Source organism: Petaurus breviceps, unplaced genomic scaffold (genome assembly GCF_028583685.1).
Source record: "Petaurus breviceps papuanus isolate PSGF00001 unplaced genomic scaffold, PetGlider_PUasm1.0 90731, whole genome shotgun sequence".
In the NCBI taxonomy this organism is placed as follows: domain Eukaryota; kingdom Metazoa; phylum Chordata; class Mammalia; order Diprotodontia; family Petauridae; genus Petaurus; species Petaurus breviceps.
This window is the reverse complement of record NW_027187325.1, coordinates 318,331-332,701: the sequence shown is the minus strand read 5'-3', so window position 1 is coordinate 332,701 and position 14,371 is coordinate 318,331. Positions and strand designations below refer to the sequence as shown.

The window sequence follows — 14,371 nt, the reverse complement described above, 5'->3', positions numbered from 1 at the left end:
TAAATTCTTGCCTTCAAGGTACTTGCTTACATTCTTTTGGGAGAATTCACCATATCCACCAATAAGAATAGTAGAATGAAAACTGAGGAAGGAGAGAATTAATTGGTAATAATTAAACAGAGCCTTGAAGGAAGAAAAGAAATCAGAGATTTAGAGATGAAGAAGCACATCCAGGGGAGGCAAATGGCCTGTGTGAATACATGGAGTCAAGAGACGGAGTATTATGTCTGAGAAATAGCTAGTGGTCTAATTTGGCTGGAACATAAAGTTCCTGTAGGAGAACAGGAAGAAATAAGGCTACAAATGCAGGTTTGGGTCAAATTCTAAAATGCCTTAAATGCTAGGCTAAAGGGTTTGTGTTTTGTACTCTAGGCAAAGGTGAATCATTCAAGGTTTTTGAGTCTGGGAAAGAAGATGATCAAAAATGCCTCAAAGATTATTCTGGAAGCTGTGGAAGGACAGATTACAAAGTCAAAAAGCTGGAAGATGATCAATTAAAAAGTCAATATAAATAGTATAGGAGGGAGGTGATTAAGGACCATATTAGAGTAATAGCAATATGTAGAGAGAAGAGGATGAATGTATGAAATATCTACTGATTAACTGATGCAAGAGATGCTATAAGAAGTAAAATCCACAAGATGTGGAAACTGACTATGGCAACTGGGTTTAGGCAAAAGAAAAAAGAAAGAGCAATGGAAAGGAAAGAGTCAAAAATGAAACCAAGGTGGCAAATATTGGTAACTAGAATGACTGGAGTAGTAAGTTTAGATGAGTTTGAGATGTCAGCAGGGCATCCAGGGAGAGACACATGCCTAACAGGAAGTTAGCAATATGTGACTGGAAGTCAGGGGGTTTATGACTGAATATATAATTTTAGGAGTCATTTACATAAAGTCAACTGAATTCATGGAAGCTGATAAAATCACCAAGAGAGTGTCGAGAAGATCAGGGCAGAGTCCTGTGGGACACTCATATTTAAGGTCATCAAAGGAGTTTACAAACAGGTAAAAGGATAATCAGGGTAGAATAGCTTCATAGAAGTGCAGGAAAGAAATGATAGCTGGTAACATCAAAAGCTGCAGAGCAGTCAATTTGTATGAGGACTAAGAATGACCAATGGATTTAGCAGGTAAGAGACACTTAAACAAATAAAAATATTTATAATTTTGAGAGTGCTGTATTTTGGCACCTGCTATTATTGCCTAAAGCTGTCTCAAAGATAAGGAGAACCATGTGACGACTGGATAGTTTGTCTCTCCTTTCTCACGTATATAAAGGGCAAGTCTCTGGTTTGCTGCCAAAATCTTGGCACCAACTGAAGGGCTCTCTTCCTGAAGTCCTTAACCTGCAAACTAGACAATTACAATCTTCTCTCCTCAAAGATATAGAAGAAATCCTACTCTGGAGGCGGCTAGGTGGTGCAGCGAGTAAAGTGCTGGCCCCAAACTCAGGAGGACCCGAGTTCGGTTCGGCCTCAGACACTTAACACCCACACACAAAAACTAGCCATGTAACCCTGGGCAAGTTACTTAACCCCAATTGCCCTCCAAAAAGCAAAAAAAAAAAAAAAAAGAAATCCTACTCCGTCTCCTCAGCTGTTGGATAATTGCTAAAAGCTTTTACCTTGTTTATTTTAATGATCATATATTATTTTGATTTTAAATTTGAAAAATTCTGTGAGACAGGAAACAGGAAGTACAAATAAAAGGAAAAGAGTCTATACCCAGAAAAAGAAAGGCAACATTGGGAAAAAAAAGGTATAACACAGAGAGAGAGCCCAACTACTGCTCTAATATAAACAATATGTTAAAAGATTTAAAGAGGGTGGTTAGGTGGTGCAGTGTAGACAGCATTGGCCTTGGACTCAGGAGGACCTGAGTTCAAATCCGGCCTCAGACACTTAATACAAAACTAGCTGTGTGACCTTGGGCAAGCCACTTAACCCTAAATGCCCTACCTTCCCCCCTCCAAAAAAAAAAGCAAAAAAAAAATTTTAAAGAAAGAAAGGTCTCATGAGTTTCATGTCTTCTTTAGAAGAGTAATGTGAGGGCATGGACAAGAATAACAAGCTAAGAAAGTGTGGATGGTTACAATCTGTCCCCATGAAGTACACAGAGATGAGATCATAGTTCCACTGAAGTACTATATATTTGTACTTGTCATATCATCTATACTTGGTTATAGATACTATCATGAGGGTACAGAGTGTGATTTAAAGATGCTTTTGTCCCACCTCAATTGCTTGTGTCCTGGCATCTGTCCCTACCCACTGTACTGAATTTCTCAAAATACGACAATCATTTCCTAATTTGCTACATAAAATGTAACTTTCAGTGGTTGGCCCCTTTGACCTCTTTGCAACATCTGACATTTAGCACGCCATTTCTCCCTGAATATCCTCCCTTCCCTAGGCTTCCTAGACATCATACTACTCTGGCTTTGCTCCTAATTCTCTAACTTCTAATTCTCTATAGCCTTAGATGGCATCTTTTCTTCCTAAGTCTTTAAAATTATTATTATTCAAGGCACATTACCATTATAAAAGGTTCTGCCTGTTTCCCTTCTCTTCTTTCCCTGTATGTGATAACTTAAAAAATTTCACTCACTGCCTGGGCTTCAATTATTATACTGAAGAGACAAAGACAAAAATAACCATTACTACTCTCAATCGGTTTAGATTCTGCTAAGATAATATAACATATACTCATACATACAGATACACGAGTGAGAAATAAATACAAGGTAATTTGAGGAGAAAGACAGTACTAACAACTGGTGAAGGGAAGGAGGATTAGGACAGGCTTCATGGAGCAGGTGGTAGTTGATCTGAGTGTTAAAAGATGACAGATTCAGAAAGGCAACAGTGAAAAGGGAATGCATTTCAATAAGTGGGAGAGTATCTATAAATGCCGAGGTGGAAGATGGAATGCTGAATTCTGGCACTAATAGTAAATCTGGATGGAATGTAAAGCAAATGAACGAGTAATATGAAGTAAGGATAAAGATGCAGGTTGGAGTCAGACTGTGGGGGGTTTACATGCCAGGTTGAGGAGTCTGTATTTTTATCCTGGAAGCAAACAGTAAGCCACTGAAGGTTTCTAAGGAGGGGAGATGGGCAGACTTGCACATCAAGGAGATTATTTTGTAAGTGTGTAAAATGCTAACTGGAAAGGGACGATAATGGAACAAGGGGGACCAATTAGGATATTATCCTAAAAGCCTAAATTAGGGTGGGGGCAATGAGAAAGATTTGATTAAGTAAACCTGACAGGACTTAGCAAATGATTAGAAGGTGTGAAAGAGAAGGAGAAGGAAGAGCCTTGGACAACTCCGAGGCTAAAAACCTGGGTGCCTGGGAAGATGGTGGTGCCATCAAAATAAATTAAGGTAATATGGAGGAGGGGAAGGGTTAGTTTTAGAAAACTTAGTTTGAGATACCTATGTGACATTTAGGTATAGATGTCTAGCAGGCAGCTGGTGACATGGAACTGGAGTGTTAACAAAAGGTTAGAGTTGTATATAAAGGTTTAGGAGTTATCTGCCTAAAGTTAACGTTCCCGTTCTCTGTTCCCCTTCACTGTGGAGTAACTTAAAATCATTTTCCACATTCGATGCTTCTGCTTCCTCATATCCTCCTTATACTCTCTCCTTACAATCTCACTTTTGCTCCCCCTGCTCTGCTAAAACTAGTCTGACCTCCTAATTACTAATCTAATGGCCTATTTTCACTCTTCATTACCATTCACCACTACCCTTTACTAGTAGATTCTCCCCCTCCCCACCTTGCTTCAGAAACATCACTTTACTGATTTCCTTTTCCCTTCTCCACTCCTCTATGCTTCCTCATCCTCTTCCTGATACTTTAATGTGGATTTTCCCCAAAATTCTGTCCTTGGTCCTGTTTACTTTATATCCCCTAGAAATCTACCCATCACCTGCCTGGACTACTATAATTCCCACCAAGTCTTCTTGGTCTTATTCACTCCTACCATCAATCATCCTTCATACTACTGACTATGCTTGGTGTGACCTTTTATATCTAGTTCAGAAAACAAGCTGGAGCTTATACTGGTAGATGGTGTGAAGTACTGATCTAAACCTAATTTCTGCCAGATTGCTTTGAAATTTTTCCAGACTTTTGTGTGTTGTATTTTGTACTGAATTCAGTGCCTGCAAAAGTCTGTCTCTCTAGATGAACTTTTGGGTTTTCCTCTTTGTCTCAGCTTCCAGGAAACTCAAAGCTAAATTCAGTGCTAGATATCAAGGTAGTCTATGCCCCTTTGTTGATCGGCAACATTGCTTCTCTGATCCTTTTAACTAGTTTTTGTTTCTTTTATTGTTCCATTTTTAAGTGTTAATTTTATATGCAACTTCGAAGAGTTTTTGGAGGCAGGCAGAGTAAAAATCCTATATATTTTTAAAATAGAAAAAAAAATAGTATATAAAAACTGAAACATAAATCTGCTTCAATTCTCAGTTTAAGTTGTTTTAAACACATTTATTTGGGCAAGTAAGGGGTACCTAAGTATTCATAGAACTTTAGTGAAAGGAATATTTGATATGGAGGTCCAATATTTTTTAAAGATGATGACCCAAAGGATATAAGTGACTTGCTAAAGTTTAGCTTAAGAATATAGTATTTTTATTGACCTTCGCTGCCACCCATGTCTTTCTGAAAATCTATCATAGATTGGGCCTTACCCATCCAGAGGGCTATCAAGTGATGGACAGCTTCCTGAGCCAGAATTTTCAGGACTGCTCAATGAGAGTGGATCCAACATCTAGAAATGGAATATCATGATAATGTTGAAGGAGAAGTTTCTTGATGTTAAGTTTAAAATTAGTTTCTCCAGGTAAGGCACTACCTTTCTGCTTCCATAAAGAGAATTATGGTCTTTTAATACCTCAAAATGGCAGTATGTTTAAAATACTAATAAAATTTTTATAGCCCTCAAATTCCTACGTCACAGAGTTACAGCTGAAAACTATAACCACGTTATTAACCTTTCCCTTTTTCTCTTTGGAACACATAAAAAACTACTGATAATCTTTGAATTAGCAGGTATAATTTTTTTAGATGAAAAATACCAATAAGCTAGATTTTTGTACACAAAAATAAACACCTGCACATACTGTGAATACAAACAAAACACTAGTCCCAACTTAGCAAACAACAGGAGCTGTTCTGTATTTTTTGCTATTCAACCTACTAGAGAAGAAAGTTATTAGATTATATAGTAGGAGTCAAAATAAGATACATATCAGGTACCTGGCAAAACTTTTGTTTATAAAGGATAAGTGATCTTGACAGCCCCCCCATCCCCAATTATACAATTAATTTACTTACTTGGTCCATGCTTTCTGGAATAAACTCTCCTTCACTGTTGATACTAGTAAATGACCCATTTCTAGCAACCTGATGTAGTTCATCTGGAATGTAACCGGGGGGAGGTGAATTTCTATCTCTAGTAGTAGGACCTTTAAATTGAAAAAAAAGTCATTAAAATACAGAACATATAAGTATCAGTAAATAAATTTATTTATATTCTATTTTCTATCTGAACAAAGATTTTTGAACCAGAGCTTGAATACTTTAACTTATGCTAATAGATTCTTAAATATTTCAAGTTATCAGTCAATGACAAAACATTAATTATTAATATCAATCAATGACAAAATTATCAACATTTGGGTTTCTATAGAGTAGCAGTGGCTCTTAACTTGGGGATCTGTGAACTTGTTTTATGTAACAAAAAGTTTATAACTACATTTCAATAATTATTTTCCTTTGCAATGCTTTATTTTCTGTTATACATTTAAAGACATTAGCCTGAGGAGTTCATAAGCTTCAGCAAACTGTCACAGAGATCTATGACACAAAAAAAGTTTAAGAAGCCGTGATTTAAAAAGTGCCAGGGAAGTGGGGAGGACAAACAGAAGGATAACATTAGGAAACGTTGGTAGTGTAAGAAACAAGTGATATCGAAATTTATTTTTTAAAAATGTTCCTGAAAAATGTAGCTCTCCTTGCTATAATTATTTAACAAAACAAAAAAAACCCCAACCCTCTGATCTGTAATATGATTTCTTGAGAGGCCCAGCTATGAGGAAGGATAGATGACCAGAATAAGCCTTTATCCTAGATATATTTCCCATTATGAATTAAACTGACATCTTGGTTTATAAATCCGTCTATTCTGAGTTTCACTTTCTATGAATCAATTAACCAAATCCTTACCACATCTTTTCTGAATTTACAAAGCTGAGAGCTGAAATATGGTAAATCCTAAAATATATAATTACTTCTGGGGATTTCTTTAAAAAAGATCAGGCTTAAATGATTTGAACATCTAAAGCATTATTCAAGGCACTGAAGGTAGAATGATAAAACCAAAACAGTAGCTTAACTCAAAGAGATCTGGGATATATAACCTGAATACATATCTGTATAATACAAGGAAAACTGAGATGGGGAGAACACTATTGACTTGGGGTATCAGGAAAGGTTTCATGGAAGAGATTGCATGAGATATTAACCTTGAACAAAGCCAGGAATTCCAAGAAGCAGCAATGAGAAGGAAGTGCATTTCAGCAATGGGGAATTAAATGTAAATGCACAGGAGCAAGAAGGAGACAGAGTATTAAGTCTGGGAATGTGTGTAGTCTAGTTTGCCTAAAACTGAGTTTGTGAAGGGAAGCAGTATAAAATGGTGCTAGAAATGTAGGTCAGAACTAGATAGTTTTTACTTTATTTAAAAAATTTTATTGTTATTCAGTCATATCTGACTCTTCATGACTCCAATTTTTTAAATAGAAAGAATTTATTTTCTCCCATGGTCATGCATTATCCACGTTCACAACTGTATGTTGATCTGCATCTGAAATACATCACCTCTCATTCAGGAGGTAGTGGAATAAAATCATTTAAATCATTAAAATCTTGGAATCTTGGAATCTGGGCCCATATCTCCTGAATCAACTTTGGTTTGTTTGGTTGAGACCTGTTACTTTATCTGTGTAGGGAACTCCCAGTAAGGAAACTCCCTCTAATAATACAGATCAGCAACTGAGTTGCCTTGGAGAGTGGAAGATTAAGTGACCTGCCCAGAGTAACAAAGTCAACATATGTAAGAAGCAAAACTTGAATCCCAATCCTTTCACTATAAACCATGCTGCATCTTGTGATTCTAATGACTGAATATTAGATCAAGATATATTTGTGTAAAAATTATCATCAATGATTATTTTTTCTGTTCCTTTTGCGTTTTACATTTTTAACCCTTTCTAAACAAACAAAAAATGCAATGGACACGTGCCCACAAATGCTACTAAGTAACAGTGTTATCAATCCTTAATCAACCAGCAGTAATGACAGGGGCTGTAATATGCTTGGTGCTACGGAATACAAAAGCAAGTCAAAAACTGCCTATCAATTATAAAGCAATAGCTACTCATAGCTCACAGCACAATTTAATCCTTTGCTACTATTCCTAAAACCTTATTCTTGTAATTTTCCTTGTTATTCTTTAGTGATTACTTTTTTCTTTTCCTTTTTGGAGGGTAATTGGGGCTAAGTAATTTGCCCACGGTCACACGGCTAGTAAGTGTTAAGCAGCTGAGGCCGGATCCAAATTCGAGTCCTCTCGGCTGCAGGGCTGGCGCTCTGCTCACTGGCCACCCGGCCACCCCCTTAGTGACTACTTCTTGCTAGAACTCTGATTTCAGCACATCCCCTCTTCTTCTCCCATTGGTCTCTGTTCCCTTTTCCAAGTCTCACATTATGAGTTCTTTTACACTATCCTTAGTAGCTGTGTAATCCACACTTACCCATAATTTTATTTTTCTTTCTCCATTAAACTCTTTTTCAAAACTGTCTTAAGTCAGGAGTTAAGACAATTTTTGTACTTTGTGTAACAGTTCACATGTTGATGCCCCACAAATATTACTGCTACTTATCACAATATTTCTGGTAGTACAATATCATCAATTCCATTCTAAATCACCACTCAAAATTCATGAGATAAAAATAAATGTGATAAATGAGATGAGATAAATATAAAGTACTCTGCAAGCCTTCAAGTGTCATATAAATGCAAATTATTATTTTCATCATCATCATCAATATTAATCAGCACTAAGTTCTTGAAATTTCTCCATTCTCTTTTATAATTATCGATGCACAAAACTGTCTACTACCTATTTATAAGATTTAGTTACTTTTGCAGTAGAAAGAAATAATATTTCTTCCTACTGATATTCAGTTGGCATGTATTAGTGCAAACAAGAAGCAAAAGCACTGAATTCTAGTAGACTAGAAATAAATAATAACCTGGAAATCGTTAGCAATTTTTATTTTGTTCTTAACACAAACTGAAAAAAAAAGTAGGTAATTAAAAAATAGAGAATTAAGTTCATTTGTTAATTTAAATATCTTAAAATTACGGTTATTAATTTTTTTGTATAAGTAAAACCTCTTCATGATCGTATTAATTTTGAGATTTTGCCAAGTATGAAGAAACTATGCTAGAAAAAATAAAACATTAACGTTGGTGATTACTAATCTTGTAATACTTGAAAGACCCTTGCGTGACTCTAAAGTCATGTAACTTCAGTTTCCTCATTAGTAAAATGACTTGGAAAAGGAAATGGTAAACCACTTCAGCATCTTTGCCAAGAATGAAATGACCCCACATGGGTCACGAAGAATTGGACACAAATGAAAATGACTGAACAACAACAACAACAATAAAAATGTCAATTTTCTGTACATATCCTCTCTTCCCCCATCCTCTGGAGATTAAGCCTTATAACAAATAAAAATGAAGGAAGGAAAAAAAGGCATCCCGAAAACTAACCAACACATTAATAGAATCTTGACAATCTACGAAACATCACAAACCTACAGTTGCTAAAAAGGGAGAGAGATACATTTTCTCATCTCTTCTTTGGGTCAGGGCTGATTGGTTATTATAATTACACAGGATTCAAGTTTTTTGTTATTGTTGGCTAAAATACATTCTTGAAGAACTACTGCACACAGGAAGGTTACTAAGGTGACAGAAACAAGAAGCAGATTTCTGTTTAGCAATGATGATTTTGGATGATACTTACCTGAAAGCCCAGAAAAAAATCCCCAGAAACTACCTCTATTTCTGTATTCAATAAATGGGAGTCCTTACCTAATATAGGAAGTCGTTTTTTAATCTCTGTTACTCTAAATACTGTATTATCCAAATCTTCCAGTGATGGCAAAGGCTCCAAGTTGGCAGCCTAATAATTGAAAAAAGAAAAAGAAATGAAACTTTCCTATATTATTCCTTCAAAGGGGACTTATTTATTTCCCTCCAAATATAACCCACTTTTTGTTATTCTAAGAACTTTTTTATTTTTTGCTGAGAGTGGCAATCTATTCATGGTAAATTATTTGCTTTCTTGTCTATGCAGATACAGAGTATAATAGCTTTATTCCATATTGTCACTGAAACTACACAATAAAATATCATACATGACTATTAAATTCACTTTATGAAAGTAAGCTATATGAATACTGTCCTCTGAGGATCAAAAAAGGGGGGTCTGTAGAGTCAACTCTGTTTATAGAAATTCTAAATGAAGGCTTTTTGTTTTTCTTCTATCTAACCCTATCATCTCCAAGATCAAATATAAAATCCTCTGTTTGGCTCTTAAAGTCCTTCATGTCTCCTCCCCCAGTCTTCATACACTTTACAGAATCTCACACACTCTTCAATCTAGTGACACTGGTCTCCTTGCAGTTCCTTGCACAACAAACTCCACTTCCCTACTCTAGGCATTTTCACTGGTTGTCTCTTATGCTTGGAATGCACCCCCTCTGTATCTCTGTTTCCTGGCTTCCCCCAAACTCCATCTAAAATCCTACCTTGTATAGGAAGCCTTTCCAGATCCCCCTTAATTCTAGTGCCTTCCTTTTTCTTCTTTTTTTTTTTGCCTTTTTTGGAGGGCAGCTGGGGTTAAGTAACTTGCCTGAGGTTACACAGCTAGTTTTTTTTGTGTGGGTGTTAAGTGTCTGAGGCTAGAACCAAACTCGGGTCCTCCTGACTCCGGGGCCGGCGCTTTGCTCACTGCACCACGTAGCAGCCCCCGCCTTCCTTCTTTTGATTATTTCTGACTTTTCTGGTCAATAGCTGGTTTGTACATCGTTGTTTACATGTTGTGTCCTCCATTAGATGGGGAGCTTCTTGAAAGCAGAGCCTATTTCTTGATTTTCTATCTAATTAGCACAGTGCCTGGTACATTGTAGGTACTTAATAAATATTTTATGACTAAAGAAGATTTTCCATATGCTCCTAGATAATGGTCTTCCTACAATTAATAGGATAATAATCATTACTAAGAGACTGTTCACTAGGTAATGAAATTTTTGGCCACAAAAATCCATGACTATAGATCTAAAATAAATGGATGTGTAAGTACCACCACTGTTTGATCCTTCAATTATTTAATTATAAATATTAACATTTATATAGCTTAAATTAATATAGCATTTTATAATTTATAAGGCATTTTACATATCTTATCTCATTTCACGGATACAATAAACCAGTGAGGTAAATTAGCACAACTAGTATTATTCCCATTTCATAGGTAAGGGAACTGGGCCTCAAAAAATTTGTGCAAGTTCACAGAGTTAGCAAGCAAGAGAATAGGAACTTAAACTCTACTCCTCTGACTCCAAATCCAGATATCTATATCTTTCCACTAAATCATATTTCTTCTTCAATGTACTCATGTAGTCTCAATCTGGAACATCCTTAAGCCTCTATACATGCCTCACCAAATCTTTCAAATCTTATTTCATGTTACCTGCTTTTTAAATACCATCAGAAAAAAAAGGCTCATGCCTAAAATAGCTTACTCTTGTCCTTAATTTTTCCTATGTTCTTTAAGAATTGGGACATATGTAGACATACGTAATCATAAGAATCACACTAACAGCAAATTTACATTCAATTATATTACAGATGTGACCACTAGTTATAGTACTTGGGCAGAACTTTATTGAAACTGATTGTTGAATAAAGTATACAAATACATACCTGTATATGACCATGTGCTACAAGAAGTATCTTGAGACTCTTCATGTGAATGCTGCGATCTAAGAGTTCTACAGCTTTGTCCAAGTCATCCTGTGTAGTTAATGGAATCACCAGCTAGACAAGTTTTAAAGAGATGTTTCAATTAGGAATAGATGAAGCTTCTACACTGGCAGGTTAATCCATCTGATTGTTAGGACAAGTCACAGTTCAAATTGTTATGCCTTCAATTAATCATTAATAATTTATTAAACATTTACTAGGTGCTAGGCACTAGGGATACAAGTACAATGTATGAAATAATCCTTTTAAAGTAAATTTTTTGCCATACAGTGTAGATACTTAGGAAGATAAAAATAAAATGAAAAATCCAGATACTTCTGATATTTCTACCCAACTTCCCAAAATTAATCGTGTAAGTATGATGAAATAGATACCAGGGTAATCTGGGTTAGTACTTACTTTAAATTCTGGCAGAATGCAGTTAAAATTAGCCATCTGGAGATATTTTTGTACAATATTACATTTTTATAATTGATTATACTTACAATTTTCCTCCACACTTTAATTTTTATCTAAGAAAGACTATAACTATTTAGTTATAGACAGAATGAATATGAACTTCCTAATTGGAATATTTTCATGATTTTTCTTCCAAATTGGAGTAGTATTTTATGCAGATATTTATTAGTTCTGTTGTTTGTTTTGGTTTTTAATCCTAATGCTTTGATGACATTTTAAACATAGGAAAATGCTTCAAAAAATGGTAAATATTTTGTGCAGCTTTTTTTTTTAAAACAATTTGGGTTAAGTAACTTGCTCAAGGTTACATGGCCAGGTGTTTCTAGGTGGGTGCTAAGTGTCTGAGCCTGAATTCGATCCCAGGTCATCCCGACTCTGGGGCCGATGCTCTTACTCGCTGTGCTACCTGGCCGTCCTGCAGCTTTTTTTTTTAATGTCTTATTAGAATTATAGAACCACATATTTAGAGCTGAAGGTCTAAAGAGGTTAGAGGTCATCTAGTTTAATCCTCTTATTTTACCAATGAGGAAACTGAGGCCCATGGAGGTTAAATAACTTATTCAAGGTTGCATAGGTGGTAAGCCAGGTCAGATTTGAGACCAGGTCATCTGACTCCAAACCATGCAGCCTCCAAGGAAGAAGTATGAGTTATCAACTTCTTCCAAAAAGTTATTTACAATAGATTTGTTTATGTCTCTAACATACTGTTGCTCTTAGGAAAAAAAAAACACAAAACAACGCTAGCCTAAAGTATAGTAACTAAACACTAGTTGAAATGACTAGTTTGCTGACTTGAATATCTGACAATTCTGGAAAGGTTCCTGAAGTAGTGGTTTGGATAAACGCCCATACTTCTGATGTGGCAGGGTTGGTTTAAAAAAAAAAAACCTACCTTCTGTATTCTAAGGTCTCCTAGACCTTAGAATATTTTTCTTTCCTGCTTGTTGAGAACATCTCAATCTCATTCATGAAAACAGGCTTTTCTCTGTTATATTAGTATAGAAAAGGAGTGATCAAAAATAAAAATTCTTTTTGGATAGGAAGCTAAGTGTAAGCATACAGCAAATGGAATCTAGTTTTAAAGGGCAGAGTCTTTCTTGTCTTTACCTAGTAAAAATAAGAACAGTTCAAAAAAGAAAAAGTTTTTCTGTTCTATTGTCTATGAAAAAGTTTAAATAAGGCTATCTACTAAAAGGGATATTTAAAATTTTTTAATGCTGATATATTCCTAATGTATTTGTAGGAATTTCTAATTTAAAATAATATAATGAAATAAATTTAACAGTAAAACTACTGAATTTAGTCAATAGTTTAATTATTAAAAATGTATTGGCTCAGAAGACATTTCTGGATATTGCTATGCCTTATGGTTATTTTTATTACTATCTATTAGTCTCTACTATTTCATCATAGTATTAAAATGGGATAACTGGCTGTTTTAGTTCAGGATAAATTCAAGTTTCCTTCCATTTACTTTATTTTAAAGTTCAAAGTTTCTTTTAAAGTCTGTTATTTAAAGTTTACTTATTTTAGCTAAAACAGGCAGCTCCAAATAAGAAAGCTAGGTTTTATTAACAAAAGAATCAGATCTACAAAAATTCAGTCCTTCATACACTAGAATACTACTAATCTGTAACATTAGGGCATGTGATTAAGTTACTCTTCCAGTAGGGATGATGATTTTCAAGAACTATAAATACTCTTACCCAACTTCCCTCCTGATTAATGAAATGTTTTTGTGACAATCATTAAAAGAGTAGTACTTAGTAAGTGCCTATTATAATCAGGCACTGTGTTATGTACTAGGGACACAAAGAAAAACAGTGATCAACCCTCTCAAGGAACTTATAATCTATTATGAGAAACTATGTGTGTATGCATGTGTATATATATGTGTGTGTGTGTGTGTATACACACACATATATATACACATACATACAGAGTAAATACAAAATAAACATGAGGTTAAGCAGAAGATATTTAGTGAGGAGGACACTAATGGCTGGGAGAAATCAGGCATTAGGTGGTCCAGGTTACACTGGATTTAATCAGATGGTCTTGGTTTGAATTCTAACTTTCCCACTACCTACTTGTGTGACTTTGGGCAAATCACTTCAACTGTTTTAGGCCTCAGTTTACTCAACTGTAAAATGAAAACTGGGTTTGGACTACATAAAATCTAGAGACTCTTTATAGCTCTGGTCCTATGATACTAATAACAGAACAAAATATGATCTCAGTATCACTGTTCTAATCAACAAGTAAACTAAAAAACCACCGACTGCCAGAACTAAATTACTTACCAGTCTCTATATGTACACAGCTTTAATCTATTTAATGGAAGAAACCTGAAAGAATAGTATCAGGAAAGCAAAAGTCCAGAAAGAGCCAAGTCTGATAAAAAACAAAAGGCTAGCTTTGAGGCAAGAAAAAAGAAAGAATAGGCCCTAGGTTTGGAAAAAACATGTGCTGCCAGATAACAGAAAAGTCAGAAACAATTCAGATGCTATGGTTTCTATTTTCTTCATCAAGGAGAAACTGGAAAAACTGGAACAAAAATGTTAAAAGAGCACTATCAACTTTAAACGAGTCTGTGTATTCAGGCCCAAGTAAATTAAATCCCAACGTACTAAAAGAATTTTACAATATAATTTAAAATACACTGTCAACGGTATTTGATAAATCATAAACAATAGGCAGAAAATGTCCTGGTTTTTATGGAGTAGGTATCTTGAATCAGATTCTAGAAGCCACATATTGATGAATTTGATATT

General features: G+C 35.2%; 1 protein-coding gene across 2 annotated transcripts in view; it reads right to left on the bottom strand.

Annotated features, from left to right (window-relative positions):
- The window catches only part of MAP3K2 (mitogen-activated protein kinase kinase kinase 2), a 98,624-nt gene that overhangs the window by 25,489 nt on the left and 58,764 nt on the right, over positions 1 to 14,371 (bottom strand). For both annotated transcript variants that reach the window (XM_069066857.1, XM_069066856.1), the window contains exons 6-9: positions 11,079 to 11,192; positions 9,183 to 9,273; positions 5,351 to 5,481; positions 4,705 to 4,784 (exon numbers count right to left, since the gene is read on the bottom strand). In XM_069066857.1, coding sequence (XP_068922958.1) covers positions 4,705 to 4,784; positions 5,351 to 5,481; positions 9,183 to 9,273; positions 11,079 to 11,192 — 416 coding nt within the window. The remainder of the gene's footprint in view (positions 1 to 4,704; positions 4,785 to 5,350; positions 5,482 to 9,182; positions 9,274 to 11,078; positions 11,193 to 14,371) is intronic.